Here is an 18,147-nt window from a genome sequence, read left to right as displayed (position 1 = left end):
CAAAAACAACAACTCCCGCTGACGCAGTTTCAGGCAGGGGCTGTGTGAGCGCTGCAAAGGCGGGAAATTTGAAATGCGTTGGGGTGTAAGAGTAAGCTGATAATGGCGCTACAGCCCGCTATGGTGAATCACTGCTCTGCACTTCCGACAGCTTTCACATTGAGTGGAATGGATTTAAATTGTTTTGCTTATACCTGAGTGGATCTAACTTTTTTAATCATTGTACCTGATGGGTGTGGAATGCATGCCTGGCATCAAAATCATGAAAAATGCTATTGGTATACTACAATGCTTTTTTTTTCTGGTTCTGTATTTCTCTATGAAGTCAGCTCCAGTCAAACTCATTCAACCATGCTGTGCCATTATCTCCAGCCAAACTCGTTTGAAGGGGCCGTGCAGACAAAATGCTAGTTTGCTTCATTCTCAAGATTGCCTCGTTAGAATAACACTGGCACCACTTTTAATGCAAACTTCGCTCAAACAAGCTGTATAAGGAACCTACCACGTATTATGGGCAGGTGTGTGATTGTCTAAGGCTGGCAGAAAGCAAAGGCAAGGTTAGGCAGGGCTTATGAGCTTGTAGAACAAGCTGTTTGCACTCAACTTTAATGTGTGCTCTTTGTATAGCAGTAAGAATGGTGGGGCAAACAATGGAATTTACAAACACACACATAAACATAGAAGCACCAGTGCGTACTGCACGTTCTATGCCGGCTGAAGCTGCAAAGCTGTCTGGCACATTGAGCTTACACGGGCCCACTGGCATAAGCGACATTGCCTTGCGTGACCCTGTTTGTTGAGCATACCCCATGTTTCACGAAACGATTACTATCAACTGCGAGCGCACAAAGTGAGGTGCGAGTCCGGTCACAAAGTGAGTGTGGACAGCGGTCCTGCGCAGTGTCGTATCGCAATCTAGGTGGACTGACGGTAAACAAGGCATTTTGCCATTCGCTGCAACCCTAGTCAGCATACTAACGTTTGCTGAAGTAACTTGTCTTGAGTACGTCATCACTGACGTCATGAACCACGATTTAGCGGAAGAATAAAAATTTTGGCATAAATTGTGTAATTTTTAAGTGAATGAAGCATCATTTTCTGCCAGACAAGTACTGGGGGCACTATTAAATGCCAAATTTTTCTAATAAAGCAAACTTGTACAGTGGAGACCATTTATAACGTAACTGCTTTATAGTGCGGGACTGGGTATAACGCGTGTTTTTGTGACTACCAGTTTGCCTTCCACAGAAGTCAATGAATAAGCATACCACTTAAAACGCAGTTGCCCGAAGCACAATACTGTTTATAGTGTGGTTTTTTGGTGGGTCCGCTGATCGACTGGCGCAGCTTGGACATCGTTTTATTGTAGCGAGGAAGGAAAAAAAAAAAAAAAAAATGGAATCAGCCATTCAAAGCAGCGCGTGCTCCTTGCTCTGCTATAACTTCGACATAGAATGATATAGAATGAATGACTGAAAGGTAGATTGCGCTGTGGTTGGATTCGCGCATGTTTTGTTTATCGTGTGGTACCGTGTAGTGTGGATTTTCGCTGCTCCCGCGGCACATTTGATAAGCATTCTACACTGTACCGTATTTTCGCGCGTATGTATAACCTGCACCAAAAATGAGAAAATTTCAGTGGCAAAGTAGGGGTGGGGATAATACACGGTGTTTTTCCTTTAGTGCAGCTTTGCGGCAATGCGCGTTGTGCCGTGAAGATGACCTTGTGTGCAACAGTGAGGACTGCGGCTCAAGTGATAGTTGTAGCGAGAGCAGTGACACTGAGTGAATTGTGACTTTCCCCTTGCAGTCACTGTATTCTACTTGCTGAATATAGGCTTTTTCCGTCCACATAGTATGTGATGTGTAGCTTGGGCATTAGCTTTAGTGAAGCCTTTCCTGTATCAAATGGGGGGGCAATACGCGTGAAAATGCGGTATTTTTTTTCATGGGCCCTTTAACCATGCTGTGTGGATAAAATTTTGGAATGGGGATTTGTTGTGCTGGTGAGCCCGAGGACGCAGGTTCGATCCCCCCGGCCGCAGTGGCTGCTTTTCAGAAGGAAGCAAGAAGCAAAAACGCCCGTGTGTCGAGATTTTGGCGCACGCTAGAGTTGCTTAGGTGATCAAAATTAATCCGGAGCCCTCCCCTATTGCACGCCTCACAGCCTAGGTGTAGCTTCGGTTCGTTAAGGGGGCACATGGGTTTTTGATGAAAAACTTTATTATTAGTTATGATTATAAAAATTGAAGGACATACGAAGTTTTTTTTTCTGATTGTAGATATAAAATTTGCTTTTGTGTAAAGCGACTACATTCAAATTTATTGATTTTTTGACAGCTTTTGTAAAAAATACTGCTAGAGCGATGCAGCTGAACAAGGTACCGGTGAACTGTGCACAAATCAAGGAGAGCAATAAGACCAACAGTATCATTCTATCTGGTCTGTAGCAGAAGTTACACCCGCTTGAAGTTTGGGCTTGGAAGGCAAAACCGCCTTTTTTGGTTCCCACCTTCCAAGCCCAAGCTTCAAGCGGGCGTAACTTCTGCTACAGACCTGATAGAATGATAGTGTTGGTCTTATTGCTCTCCTTGATTTGTGCGCAGTTCACTGGTGCCTTGTTCAGCTGCATCACTCTAGCAGTATTTTTCACAAAAGCTGTCAAAAAATGAAATATAAGACTCCGAGTTATTTTGGATGTAGTCGCTTTACATAAAAAAAAATTTTATATATACAATCAGAATAAAAAAACTATTCATGTCCTCCCGTTTTTACCGTCACAACTATAAAAATAAACTTTTTTGGTTCAAGACCAGTGTGCCCCCTTAAACTGCACAATTGATATGTGAATTTGTGTTGGTGCGCAGTTTGCAGTGAAGTGGGGCTAAACCTTTGTGCTCACATTCACAGTGTGTCTTTCTCGCGTGACCCCGTCTGCGCAGGCCTCCCGAGTGTTCTTCCTGCTGCGCGAGCTGTCCCTGTTCCTGAGCAATGAGCGGGACACCCAGCTCCCGCTCACCAACCTGGCCAGCTGCGTCAAGGTGGACGACGTCCTGGACCTCAGTGAGAGAAGAGCTCCTTTTCTCGGGCTGCGTCCCGATTTGCGGACAGCATGGCGGACAGCTTAGGAAGCAGTATAATTGTCGAAACTGGCACACAGTATAAATTTATACATTTACGACATTCATACGACATTATACGACATTTATACTGGCACACAGTTTAAATGTTCTCAGGCTGCGTCCCCATTTGCGGATGGCATGGTGGACAGTTTAGGAAGCAGTATAATTGTCGAAACTGGCACACAGTATAAATTTATACATTTACGACATTTATACGACATTTATACTGGCACACAGTTTAAATGTTCTCTGGCTGCGTCTTGATTTGCGGACGGTATAGTGGACAGTTTAGGAAGCAGTATAATTGTCGAAACTGGCATGCAGTATAAATTTACACATTTACGACATTCATACGACATTATACGACATTTATACTGGCACACAGTTTAAATGTTCTCAGGCTGCGTCCCCATTTGCGGATGGCATGGTGGACAGTTTAGGAAGCAGTATAATTGTCGAAACTGGCACACAGTATAAATTTATACATTTACGACATTTATACGACATTTATACTGGCACACAGTTTAAATGTTCTCTGGCTGCGTCTTGATTTGCGGACGGTATAGTGGACAGTTTAGGAAGCAGTATAATTGTCGAAACTGGCATGCAGTATAAATTTACACATTTACGACATTCATACGACATTATACGACATTTATACTGGCACACAGTTTAAATGTTCTCGGGCTGCGTCCCCATTTGCGGACGGCATGGTGGACAGTTTAGGAAGCAGTATAATTGTCGAAACTGGCACACCGTATAAATTTATACATTTACGACATTCATACGACATTATATGACATTTATACTGGCACACAGTATAAATGTTGAAGGCAAGAGGATTTGGAATGGTGCTGCAGTCACAACCTCAGACGAGAGCATTGTAGCAGACGTGTTAACGGAGCCAAGCTGCAATTTTCTAACAATAAAAAGCAAGAAATCCTATGTGCCAAGATTTCAACACATGGTAAATATCCCCGGGTGGTTAAAATTAATCCGGAGCACTCTACTGCAGTGCGCCTCGTAGCCCAGGGGTAGCTTCGGCGCATGCGTTAAACCTCCAAAATGTGAAAAGAGTAAGTTTTGGAATAACACTACAGTGTAGACCATTCATAACATAACCGCTTATAGTGCAATACTGGATATAACGCGGGTTTTTGTGATTGGTTTGCCTCCCATAGGACTCGATGCATAAGCATACCGCGGTTGGACGAAGCACGGTACCGTTTATGGTGCAGTTTTTTTGCTGGTCAGCTGGTTGACCGGCGCAGCTGGGGCATCGTTTTAGGCTCAGGAGAATGAGAAAAAATAGACGGAAACAGCCATTTGACGCAGCGTGCGCTCCCTTCTCTCCTTTAACTGCAACACACAGAAGCAAGAAATGGGCACCCTTTAGTTGCGTGTTCAGTTTCTACTTGTGTGATAACCACAACTGCCTTTGCTTTACGCACTTCAAAAAAATAGCAAGCTCCTTTTTCCCACACCCTTCCCCGCGCATGCGATAAGTTGTTTTTATTAGAACGTTGTGCAGATAAGCAACTGCCCTTTCCCTTTTCGAACATCTGGAGATAGGGAGCCACCACGCCCAAGGTTTCTACTACCTGTACGGTGTGCTGATAAGCAACCCCCTTCGACATCGCAAACGCAAGGCAAAAAAGAAAAAAAGAAATCCGGCTTGCTTTGTTATCACGTTGGCTCGTTGACATAAGCCAACCTTTTTCTTTCCATGTGGCATCCGTTCTTCTAGACGGTAAAAAATGCAGATCCTTCAGAACATGAACAGAAAGTATAAAATCTGCACTCGCAGTTTGTTAGACCGTGCAGCAGCGTCTGATGCGGGAAAAAAAGAGACTAAATAAAGACCAGGAACAATAACAAGGAACATTTTTCTTAATTAAAGGTCAAGTTTTTTTGTTGCAACTCAACCCTCAACTATACAAGGGCTGCTGTCCTTGTTTTTGAGTTTAGGCAACAAACTAGCCCGCATCGTTGTTGACTTCAATGCTGTCTTTGCGAAGCAGTCTTCATTGCCATCCTCACAAGGATGGAAACAGGCGGGGATTGAAACGGTTGGTAGCATGGGAAAGAAAAAAAGTTAGTTTAGGAAAAAAAAAAGAAAACGGGGAAAAAAGTTTCAGAGATAGTTGTTTACAGGAAGGGGAATGCCGTAGCTTGGCCGGTAACGAAAACAGGACTAATGTTTCTTTGGATTTCTGAATTGTAAATAAAAATAGCGCAGGACTCTGGAAGAGTGGGGGAAGGTAATTGTTGACTCTGATGACCAGGGTTCCTCCCCTTAAGAGTGACTCTTGTGGTGCAGACAACAGTGACCTGATTGCCTGCACCGTGGTGAGCAAGGACACCCAGAAGATTCGCCGCTTTATGGTCATCGACGTGGCCCAGCTGGTTCTGGTCGAGCCGGATTCCAAGCGGCTTGGCTGGGGGGTGGCCAAGTTCGTCGGATTCCTCCAGGTAAGCGGCCTCTTTTCTCAAGGTTGATTGTTCCCTGTATGTGTGTTGTCACAGCTAAAAAATGGTAATAAATACATGGGTGAGAGTTAGTCTTGGCTTTGCCTGTGTCCCTCCCCCCCCCCCCCCCCCCCCCTTCCCTTTGTGCCTGAGGAAACAGACAAACTATGCATCTGTTGGAGTCCTTTTTAATAGGGATGGGCGAATATTCGGTATTGTCGAATATTCGATCGAATAGCTCTCTATTCGTTATTCGCTTCGATCCGAATGCAGGTATTCGATATTTTCGAATTATTCGATGCTCCCGAATAGGCAGCTAAAAGCCAAGCTTTTCGGTCAAGCATTCCGAGAGTTACCCCAGGCTTGGCTCAAGACCCCCCAACGCGGACATTTCTATTATCAGTGCCGGCACTGCCGAGTTGCTGCCTTGCCTAGAGGTTCGACGAAGCTCTCGGCCGCCAGCACACTTTAGGTTAAAAAAAAAGGCGGCACTGAAACGACACCGCTCCGAACATAGCGGCACCGAGCCAGCAGACTTGTACAGGCCGCCATTTTGAATAGGCATGCCGCCATTTTGAATAGGCTCGCTCAGTGCGGCAGTACGCCGCACTAAGCGAGCCTATTCAAAATGGCGGCCAGCCACTTGCGCTTTGCTTGGCTACGGCCGAGGATACTAGTGGCTACAATACTTCTTTTTTTAGCGGAGCTTCTAGGCGGCGCTTAAACTTGTGAATGAGCAGCCGGCGGAAACTGCTGCACCTAGAGCATGTGGCGCAACAGGCATTTCTTCATGAAAACTTGTGAATACAGCAAAGGAAAGCTGTGTGTAAGATTTTGCAATAAATGTTCAACTGGTAATAGTTTTACACAATGCTGTGCCTACGTGAGTTCTAATTATTAGAAAAAACTGTGTACATTAGTCAGGTCACAAGTTGCTCATTTGTCTTTGTGATTTGCAATATGCACTATTCGAACTATTCGATTCGAAATTATTCGACCAAATCACTATTCGCTTCGAATTCGCTTCGAACCTCAAAATCTATATTCGCCCATCCCTACTTTTTAATTATCCTGATAATTCCTAGAGGCTCTGTTAACTACCCTGATAATTTCCTCAACCTGTTGAACCTCTTATTGGCCCTTTTTTGCCACTTTTCGTGCTGCAGGGAGTGGACAAGAAAGGAATTGGGCACCCCTAGAGATCCCATATACCGTATTTATTCGAATATATTAAGCGAGGTTTTTTTAAAAAAAAATCTGCAGTCTCAGTCATACCCCGGCTTATATTCAAAGCTCAAAATACGCACGCACGCACGCACGCGTGCGTGCGTGTGCGTGCGTGCGTGCGCGTGCGTGTGTGTGCGCGTATTCTGAGCTTCGAATATAAGCCGGGGTATGACTTTGAGACTGCAGATTTTTTTGGAAAAAAACCTCGCTTAATATATTCGAATAAATACGGTATATGGGATCTCTAGGGGTGTGTGTGTGTGTGTGTGCGCGCGCGCGCGTGCACGCACGCACGCACGCACACACACACACAGAGAGAGAGAGAGAGAGAGAGAGAGAGAGAGAGAGAGAGAGAGAGAGAGAGAGAGAGAGAGAGAGAGAGAGAGAGATCCCTCGTTATAACAAATTATAATAAAGTCAGCGGGACGGTGAAAAATTTCGTTATGAGCGGTGTTTTGTTTCGATATAAGCGACCAATCGAGAAAAGCTGAGTCATTTTATCTTTAATTGAGCCACAACTGCGAGGAATCAAAACAGAATGTATTCAGTGAAGCAAAACTTTATTCAGGTAAACAAAAGGCAGTGAGCTTTGGCTGTTTCAAGTTCTTGCCAGGTGCGAGAAACCCCTGCTCCAATTTGACCGAGCATTGCATGAGGCTGTGGCCGCCCCACTTGCATTAAACTTTATTTTGGAGCAGGCGTAGGTACTCCCACGACTGTACCATAGTTGGCACTTCACCTAGATTTTTGTCCGCCGGCTCTTCGTCCTCGTCGGGGCCACCAACAAATGTCAATTATCTCTGCATCCGTCAGCCAACGCAAATACCCTGAAGCCACCTTCTACCTGTTGGCCAGAAATTCTACCTCTTTTGCCAGTCACGGAACGCTACGAGAGTTTTGGCTGGAATGTGCCGCAAATGCCGTGGCTCAAGTCTGAGGTTGCGTTTGTTGAGCTCAAAAAATGATTAACTTGTCACTGTGGGTACACAGCGAAATCATGAAAACTGATGGGTATTGCAGTAGAAGCTTTGCATGATCACTGGGCAATTTTTTGCTGAGGTATGCAGCCTTGAAGTTTGCGGAACAGAAGTTTTTTGGCGCCTCGTTGTCCACGACATTGCTGATTCTACGGTTCGAGTGTTTGTGTTTGTGCACCATCGAGACCACGCCATTGTCCAATGCATAGGAGCAAAATTCAGTGACCCTACCACGCATTTGAACCGTTTGTCCAAAGTTGCATGGCACGAATCAAGCCTGACTGGCTCGAGAAAATCGCCGGGGAAACACAAGCCTGCGTTGACCCGCCATGTTTACAGCCGGACTCGCTGTTGGGCCGCCGCCGCTCGGCGGCGCCTCCGCTCAGCACTTCGATCTAAGCGGGCCCAGCTCTTCGTGTGCTTCGAGTAATGCGGCCCAAAATGCATGCGTATGGATTGGGACCAGAAGAAATTTCGAATAAAGGCGATATTTCGAGTAAAGCGATTTCGTTATAACGAGGGATTACTGTATATAATATGGCAAGTTTTTTGGCACTCCAAACTGCACCCTCGCTTTCTACCAGTATTGCGAGAGATCCCAGGCATTATTCTAACTTCTCAAACTCCTTGAATCTTCTCTTACATCTCTTCTGTCAATTTTGATACCCGAGGATACTGACAAGAAACTGTGTAGGGTTGCTCAGGAGATCGGTGCTAGTTATCCTGGAAATTTGCCGGCCATACGCCTTTCTACCTCACCGTTCTTGCCTTTGCGATGAGGCAGAATTAAACCTGCAGGTTTTTTTTTTTTTTTTACGGATCCCTGTCAGAGATAATGCGTAAGAATTGTCGTAGTTATTGTCACAATTCCTGTGAACCTGCGAACTGTCACAATTTCTGCAAACCTGTGAACCGTCCCTCTGTTTGTACTCAAGGAAATAGAGAGAGAGAAAAAAAAAGCTATGCATCCCTGAGAACATCCCTTAACTTTCCCGATGACCCCTAAGACTCCCACAAGTTACCCTTACCATTTCTTTGACTAATCTACCTCTTGTGTTCTTGTTGTCCCACTTTTTGTTATATGGGAATGAATGAATAAATGATTGAGAATGCAGTTTAACGATACTGACAAGGTCTGTTTTGCAGAGAGCCTGACATGCTACGTCAGGTGAAAGATGAGTGAAAAAAAAGGAAAAAAGAAAAAGAAAAAGAAAGAAAAAAAAATGTTGAACTTTGTATGGGCCTTGTTGTATTAGAGAAAGACTGTGCACCGATTCGGTAGAAAGCCTTAACAATTACCGTATTTTCGCGCGTATAACCGGCCCTGCATATAATCCACACCCCCACTTTCAGCCCGCCGCAAAAGAAAAAAAAAAAATCCTCATGTATTGCCTGCAGGAAAGGCTGCACCAAAGCTGCTGCTCAACCAACACATGACATACTATGTAGCCTGAAAAAGCGTATATTTAGCAGGTAGAATACACTGACTGCAAGGCAAAAGCCACAGTTCATTAATAAAATTCAGTTTAAGTTAGAGTCCGCTCGTCCTTGTTTTTTCTTCCTTGTCCTTGTATGTTTTGCACAATCGCTGCCATGGAAGGCTCAGTCAGTGTTGCTGCCTAGAAGCTTCATAGCAGAACGCGCATTGCCGTGAAGCTGCACTAAAGGACAAACCCCGCGTATTATCCGCACTCCTACTTTGCCACTGAAATTTTCACATTTTCAGTGCGGGTTATATGCACGAAAATATGGTATCCTCAGTTTAACCCCGTTATAAGAGGCACGAGTTATAAACAGGCAATCATGTAAGAGAGACACCATTCACCCACATGGCTGGCCGCCCTGCCTTTCCCATTAATGTGACCTGTTTTAGAGCAGACGTTGGATGTAGAGGATGGTTGGTTGTAAAGGGCAAGTTATCCTTGAATTTTGGTCACCAGTCTCGCTTGTAGCAGACATTTTAACTTTATATACGCTGCCACCAGTCACTAAGTGCAGTTACATCCGCTGTGGAGACGAAGGGGGACAGCAGACATGGGCAGTGGCTATTCATTTCAACTTCAGCAATTGCAGAGCAGTTGAGTCAGCTATGAAACGGCGATGAGGAGCCCCGGCAATAGAAGTTCAACGTACAGAAGTGGTTAACGCCTACCGCCAAGCATACGAGCGGCGTGAATATGCACGCGGACGTCTGCGCGAGTCAGGAATACCAGAGACGCGTGTTGGCCTCTCCCGATTGCGTAGCCCCCAATCAACAAGCATTGCACATGTTCAGTCCACAAGCCTGACGAACAGCCAGAGTGCGCGGCGGAAGTATCTGTGTGCTCTGGCCACGGAGCAAGAATTATTAAGGAGGCGCAACAGGGCTTGCTCCGGCGGCGCAATAAAGTCAGGGCGCCGGACACTTACGGGCACGACACCGACGCGCCCTCTGTCGCGAGGCGCCAAAGGGAAAAGGCTCTCCCGTTCTAGGTCAGTCAGTGCATAGCCAGCTGCAGTCACGGGCAGACGACGCCAACGAATCCCTTGCGCGACTGCACTTCCATTGCAGCCCGTTTCCGATTAAAGAAATCTTTGCGTTTCAAACATCATTGTCGTAAGATGAAGGGGCTTTGGTTTTTTTAGAATGCGAAACCTACAATAAAAAAAAAACGGGGTTGAGAATCGAGGTATGATTAGTTCCAGGGAATGATAGTTTTTATCCTCTATGCCATTAGTTCATATTTAGACTGTCCTAACTTCGCCGCCCTGCCTGTGCAACAGGAAAAGCGCGCGCAAATCTGAGACGCCCGCGAGAATGAACCACTCGTGGTGGGAAGGCGGTGTCGGCAGACATCGTCTGCTCCGGGATTCTTTCTAGTGCTTCGTTTTAAGCGTGGTACGGCTTGTAACTAGGGCAGTATTTAGTCATAACCGCTGCTAAAATGTCCAGCACTCCTATTTATGTATTTTAGAGAAAGATATCTGGCAATTTTCACTCGATGATATTACGATTTTTGGGTGTCGCATCCGTAGAAGAACATGTAAACAATGGGAACGTGCTCAACGCGTCATCTGTTGTGCTGCTCCGCAAGCTGCATTTCTTCCTCGCTAGACAGTGACATTAACGTGCCGCCCGCCCGCGCTGTCCCAGCCAAGCGAATTTGCCTCCTCAAGTACTTTTTTCTCTGTGGCTCTGGCTATTCATCACGCTTGTGGGATCGACATCTGCGATGCTTCCTCTTCCACACCCAGCGGAAAAGAAGAAAGTTTGAAGAACCTGTTGTACAAAACATTGTATATATAGCCATGAAGTCAACAAAGATTCAGAACCACTTCATAAATTGTGGTGGCAAAACATTAATTATAATAGACCATTTTCAACATGCTGTAGCCTTGCTTATGTTAGCGGTATGGTGCCTACATTGAGCCACAGGTTGATCAGTAGGTGAAAGCATGGAACCCTGCTTATAAGAGACATCTCATATGAGAAACAAAAACTGCTGCTCGGTGTGTGCCTCTTATAAAAAGGTTCAACTGTATTTCTCGGGAATTCTGGTGATTATCCTGATACCGTCCTCTATTTTTCACCGGCTCTAAATTTCCCTGTTCCCCAGGATGTAGAGGTGACGGGTGACAGGGAGTACAGCAGGTGTACGCAGATAGATCACTTGATGAAAGCAAGCTGTGCACAATTCCCTAGGAATCCCTCATAGTCATCCTCATAATCCCCAGGAGTCCGAGTAATCAGGATTATTACTGGGATCCCCAGGGATTATGGGGATAATTATTCTGATACTTCCCGCTACTTTGCCCCCTTCCTCCCATTGACAACTGGGGAGCTTTTTCTTTCTTTTTTTCAAATTCAGTCAAATCCACTCGAGCAGAATTGCAGGAACAAGGGAAAACTTTGTTGACGGGCGTACATGCAATACTGTCAAAGCTGTTATATGTTCTGCATGTCAGCTAGGGGAAGTTAGCTTTGACAGCGTTGCATTTGGGCCCGTCAACAAAATTTTCGCTTGCTCCTTGCAGTTGTTAAGGTGGATTTGACTCATTTCAACAACAACAAAAAAAACTCCTCAATTATCCTCACAATCTTCACGAATCCCAGTAATAGATATGATCACTGGGTTCAAGAAAAAGTGTTAAAACTCATGACAGAAAAACCGAAGAATGACAAGACCGATGCGCATTTGTCTCGTCGTTCTTCGGTTTTTCTGTCATGGGTTTTAGTGCTGTTTTTCTTCGAGCAATATGCACCAACTCAACTGTCTCAACAGCATTTTACTGATGATCACTGGGATCTTATGAGGGTAAGGGGATGGTTATCTCAACACGTTTTTTCCCTGCTTCGTGCTCTCCCTCCCTCGTTTTTCCCCCGCAGGACATTGAGGTGACGGGCGACAAGGAGGACAGCCGGTGCCTGCACATCACGGTGCCCAGCCGAGGTGCGGCCGCCAGTCGGTGGGCCAGCGGCAGCGGGGGCTCGTCGTCGAGCGGGGCCGGCGCCCCGCTGCTGGCGGCGCGCTTCCTCTTCGACGACCACATCCGCTGCATGGCGGCCAAGCAGCGGCTGACCAAGGGGCGGCTGCGCGCGCGCCAGCGCAAGATGCACAGCATCGCCCGCCTGCTCGACCTGCCCCTGCAGCCGCCCTCCCCGCTGCTGCGTCACCTCCCGCACACCCCCCGGCCACCCTGCGGCCAGGGGGCAGTGGCCGCCGCGTCCCTCGCGGCCGCCGCCTCGGGTGAGCTGTCCCCCTTTCTTTTTGTCTCCACCTGACTCAGTGGCTTAGTGGCTAAGGCGTTGTGCTGCTAAGCCCATGAACGCAGTTTCGATTCCCAGCTGCGCCCTCTTCTGCTCTGATGGAGGCGAAAAGCGGCAACTCCCGTGCGTTCGAAATTTCGGCGCACGTTAAAGATCACCATTAGGCGAAAACTAATCTGGAGCCCTCCACTACAACGCGCCTCATCGCCTGTGCAGCATCAGTGCGTTAAACCTCATAATGACAATCACATTCTTCCAAACGTTTGAAGTGTGCTGCCCTTTGGGGAGGCCCTTTGTGGCCTTCCCATTTATTTTAGCAAGACAAACTGCGTGATGAATCAGCCTAGTTGATATCCCATGCTTGGTAGAGTTGAGTGCAAAAGGGGACAGATGGTGAATACAGGACGCAGGGGGCTGTGTCTCCTTGTGTCCTGTCTTTTCACCATCCCTGTCTACTTTTGCACTCAACTCCAGCAAGTGTAGATCAAACCAGCTCAAACTAGGGGACTGATTATGATAACTCTACACCTCATAGTAGTGAGCAACAGGTCATAAGGACAGTGATAGTCCACAGTGGACCCTCTTAATCCTCGAAGAAACATCCGCTGTAGCCGGAGTATGCATGAGCGCAAAAGTGGGTACATTTACCGGTATTGCGTATACGTACCACGGATGCTTTGTTCTTTCTACACACCTGCAGCGCCTCTGCACAGCGTTCGCACGAGGGCAAAGAATCGCCTAAAAACCGTTTCCAAAGCTTAGCACCGGCACTTGGAAAAGGCCTTGCGCATGCGGTCGAGCGTGTAAAGACGCATGATAAGCTGAGCAAATAAAGCAAGAATATAACTAGAAGCAATTTTTAACCAGCTATAAAAATCAGTTGTGGCCATCAGAATTAGCTCCCTTCACGACGAGGCAGGTTTTCCTGAAACCATTCATCAAACCGTTCATCGCTGCCTAACGTTCCCCCAAGGCAGATGCCAAATTATTTTATTTTAGTCTGATCCTTGAAACAGCTAATACGAAGTAATCTGATGGACAGCTGTGAAATCGAAAGTTAGACCATTTGGAATGAGCACGGCCACCGGCAGATTGCACGCAGTGGATGGGAACCAACCCACCTACTTGAAGCATTTCTTACCTTTTTCACCAAGCAGAACGGGAAAAAGACCGAACTTCACTGAATTCGAGTTCTTTGTTACACAAAAAAAACTGTGACGAGGGCAGACTCGACTCCGGGTGCACCACTTTGCGTATTCGATAACGCTGTTGTTAATCTCACTGAAGTCGTGTTTATCGGCAGCGGCCTTGTTCTTGAAAGTCGAGCGGACCGTCTGCTTAAACAGGCCTGTACTTCTAGCGATGTCGGCCTGTTTTTCGTCATGTCTGACAGCGTTGATCATGCTTAGTTTATCCGACAGTGAAATCAGCTACCCTGCCACTCATGATGCTGGTCACACAAAAATAAACAAGGCCACTGGATTGCTCGGCTGCGCCAACGACCGGTTCTACGCCAACAATGTTGCTAGGCATAACAGTTTTATCACCAACATAAACAAGGAAAAGGCATATCGGGTGCTGACACTGCGGAAATCCGCTGTTAACAATCAGTCGAACCAATTTTCGCCTAAAATTTAGTCTGTTGTAGCCGATGGTCTGGTCTAGCCGGGTCCGTTATGAGTGGAGTGGACTCCATTTAAAATGCATGGGGACCAGACCAACCAACAGAAATGGTCTGTTTTAACTGGAAGTCCGTTGTTGCCGGATTTGCTGTAATGAGCGTAGACTGTAGTGGGGGACATTAGCACAAACACGCATTGTGCGATTTCAGGACCACCCCCCTTCTTCGTACTTCGCCTTCGCAGCTGCTCTAGATGTGCCTCAAATGAGATCTGCTTGCAGGCTCCTTGAGGCCCATCCCGTCAAAGTTTCTCTGCATTCGGCGTCTGTCAGTCAGTAGAGCTAGTCGGTCAGTGAGTGCATCTAGTACTGCCCGTGCACTGCAAGTCCCTTTAGAAGGGCAGGTAACTGTTCCTTTGTCAGTTTGCCAGAGCACTCGAACGCACCTTCACCCACTTGTCTGGCAGGCTTGATGCACCGGAGCCTGTCTCAAGACACGGGTCTTCGAGGCAGGTCGGCTGCCACGGCTGGCGCGGCCCCCCACCAGCCGTACAGGCCGCTTTTCACCACGTCTTCCAAGGTGCCTGGCTTCGCCACAGCCCGGTCAGGGCACCGCGGCAGCGCTCCCGACATCGAGGGTCGGCAACGAAGGTACGGCCAACGTGTTTCTTAAGCCTGAACTGTGGGGTCATTGCCACCAGAGTTACTCAACTTTGACTAGTTACAAAACTCCCCATAGGCCCTCCCCCCCATGTACAGTTAGACCTCGTTATAATGAAATTGAAGGGGCACCGCAATTTGCTCGTTATAACTAATATTTTGTTATAGTTGTAGCGGGAATTTATGCAAATATGGGGCACGGTACTTGCCCTAAAGCAAATAGCAGGCGAAATTGCATCGCGCTGCATGTCGGTACGCAACAAAGTAACCGCGTTTCGGTGATAAAAAGGAACATTCACGCACCCTACTTTATTGCAGTTCAAAATTTATGACTCGTATGTCGAACAGGCTTATCTGCAAAAAAGTTTGTAATTGGACGTTGATGCATCTTTCTGATGCGAACGACACCTCGCTCAGTGCCCGATGTGGCGGCTTTTATCATAGCTCCCTCACGTCTGGCGTCTTTCACTTTTGCTTCCCACCTGGCGCATTTATGCTGCTCGAATCACACCTGCAGCATGACGAAAGATAAGGCTGAAGCAGTTTGAAAAAAAAGAGAGAAAAATAAACGCGCACAAAACTTCAACAACGCGGCTGCAGCGGTGCGCGTCGACGATTGACAACAGTTGCAGGCAAGCGCGCCGCAGCCGTGCGTGCCACATGCATTGGCTGCATGCCATGTGCAGCGAGAAGAAGGTGGGAATGGCTTTGTGGGCATAGTGAACGCATGGCGTGCGCTTTGCGCGCGTTGCGGGGAGGGTGCAGGGCGGGAGTTTCGAACTGTGAAAAATACAGTTGTTACCTGGCGCACCGTCTCAAATCCGTGTTGCGCACTGCCGTGACATTGGCTCAGAATTTTATCTTCAAACGAAATTTGTTTCCTTATATCCTGCAACAGGCAAATTTTGCCTCGTTAAAATGAGTTTTAAATACATTGGTTTCTATTGGGACTTTCAAGGGGAATTACAATTTGCTCGTTATAGCCATTATTTCGTTATAGCCCATCTCGTTATAACGAGTTTTAACTGTAATAAATGGACACTGAAGTGAATTTGTGGAGCTCTGGTTTTTGCTTGCACTGCGTAGACTGGCTCAAGCAAACACACCTTTTATGGTTTATCTGGTCAATAAGGCAGTATTTATTTTATAAAGCACGAAAGAAGAAAAACTACTATGCTCTGTTTGCGGTGACCGCACCAACTGAAGCAGTGACATCCATACAAGGTGCTACGTGATCGGACGATGTCCAAGATTGGAATTCAAACCAGTTTGGGTACTGTGAAACAACCTGCTTGGCATCCAAAGTTGTCGTTGGCTGGACATTCTCAATATCTCAGTAATTGGCATGCTGTGCTTTTACCATGTTGTCAACTGTAAGATGCTTCAGATAAGCCTGCCAGCACGGCTTAGAATGGTAGCAATCCTTAGCAGTGTCGTGCATAGTGGATGAATGCCCCCCGTGTCACCAGAGATGCTCAAATGCAATGCACTTTTCCCCCTCTTTGGAGCGTGCCTGGCTCGCGCCTGTATCGTGAGAGGCGTGTTGGCACCAGGGCAAGTGTTGGCTGATTCAGGACTGCGCCCGCAAGCAGTCAGTGCTTAGGGCAACACCACGCCAATGAGAACTCGCCAGTGCGCCAGTGTCAGTCTGCATGCGTTCTACGAACTCGCTAGTGGAGCAATGAACACTACAGCGCAAAAATGGGGAATTCAGTATAGAAAGCATGGCCCAAAAACAAGTCAACTTAAAAAAAAAAAAAAAACAGCATGCACTATCGGGGATTCAAATTTGCAAATTGCAAAATGATATACCTAGTGCTGCAGACCATTTGGTCATCAGCCAGCGCTGGCAGGAGTGGAAATGTAAAGTGATATAATGTATAGCCTGTTTACAATTTCATTTATTTTTAGCATTCCAAGCAGCTTAGATGACTATTTCTTGAGTAGTGCCTGTGCATTAAGCATTCCCCAAATTTCCATAAATATCTCATCTCTAGCAACTGCATTCGTTAGGCAGGAAAGTGATTGCAGATGTGTGGTCATGCTGCTGACCGCTGTTCTAGTTCACCCAGTGTAAAAAGTGCTTCCCGCACTTTGGTTTTACACAGTACGATAAGTTTCGGTTGATTTTAATTTTTTAGTACTTATATAAACTTCGCTGACTCTTCTCTCGTCTTCAATTGGCCTTAGATTTTTCTACTAGCATACCAGCCAGCGAAGCATCGCATGTGCACTTGTGTGGAGTGACTTGGACTTAGAGCTGGATACAGTCCACAAGCTAACAAACTAAAGGCACATTCTTCCTGGCAGAAATGTGTCATGGCATAGTTTGAACAGAGCGAATGAATTGTGACGACCCGCTGGTGACTGGCCGACTAAACGCTGGGCCGACTGATTCTGTCCAAGGGTCGGGTAGCCATGCAGTAGCACAGTCAAGCCAAGCCATTTCGTTTTGACGTCATATGAAACGTCATAACAAATTGGCAAGGAATATATGGAGAGGGGGACAGCATTTTCGAATTGGTTTTTCTACTGAATAAAGTTGCGTAATTGCAACGAGGGTGGTCGAAACATGGTCTAGAGGCTCCGGACTACAATTTGCGCTAGTAATCCCGCAATGTTTACTAATTACTTCAGTGTCCCTTTAAAAACCAGTCTGCGGTTGACCCCCCTCACTGGGGTCAGGCATCGGGCAAGCTGACTAGCCTACCATCGGTCGACAGAAAGCTGAAGTAGTACCAAAGCGCTTGCGGCTGCTGCCGTAAATCGAAAAAGAAAAACGGTGGAAACATGAGTGAACGTTACCTGATTTAGTGTCTCCTAATTTTAAAACCGCACTTTATTTTATTAAGCGTTATTTGGGTAAATATTTGGCAAAGTTCAGTGTTTTTCCCCTAGGTGTCGCACCAGCTCAGCTTCAACGAAGCAGGGGTGTTCGTGCCACCCGAATTCTGATGGGGAGTTTTCCAACTGCTGTGTATTGAAGAACTCTTATTGCCACGGGTGTGTAGTAAGGTCGTTCCTAGCTGCCCAAGAAACTTTGGGGCGCATTTTCTTTGGCCAAACGGTTGCGGCTGACTTTGGAACCGACCTTTCAGGTGGCTCAGTGGCATTCCTGCTGACCGCAAAGCCACCCATTGCAGTGATAGCTTTGATGGAACACGGTCACGATGATGACATCGGGCACCAGAGAGGAGGCACAATTACTTACTTTCAAGGGGTTTCGGTTGTCACCAACTGGCCGTATTTTGTTTGTCGCAAAATGAAAAATCGTTGGCATGCAGAAGATTTCACTTTGGGTGAAACTGAGTTGTACGAGCACGTC

The 18,147-nt window shown here is 46.6% G+C and overlaps 1 protein-coding gene across 3 annotated transcripts in view; it reads left to right on the top strand.

Annotated features, from left to right (window-relative positions):
* Positions 1-18,147, top strand: part of Ema (C-type lectin domain containing ema) — a 73,261-nt gene that overhangs the window by 39,701 nt on the left and 15,413 nt on the right. For all 3 annotated transcript variants that reach the window (XM_077670818.1, XM_077670817.1, XM_077670816.1), the window contains 4 exons: positions 2,943-3,063; positions 5,443-5,594; positions 12,162-12,522; positions 14,630-14,813. In XM_077670818.1, the coding sequence (XP_077526944.1) occupies positions 2,943-3,063; positions 5,443-5,594; positions 12,162-12,522; positions 14,630-14,813 (818 nt within the window). The remainder of the gene's footprint in view (positions 1-2,942; positions 3,064-5,442; positions 5,595-12,161; positions 12,523-14,629; positions 14,814-18,147) is intronic.

This window comes from Haemaphysalis longicornis, unplaced genomic scaffold (genome assembly GCF_048455015.1).
Source record: "Haemaphysalis longicornis isolate Haplotype H1 unplaced genomic scaffold, Haemaphysalis longicornis Haplotype H1 scaffold_5, whole genome shotgun sequence".
Lineage (NCBI taxonomy): Eukaryota > Metazoa > Arthropoda > Arachnida > Ixodida > Ixodidae > Haemaphysalis > Haemaphysalis longicornis.
Note: the sequence above shows the minus strand (reverse complement) of the source record. Positions and strands in the feature narration are given on the sequence as shown.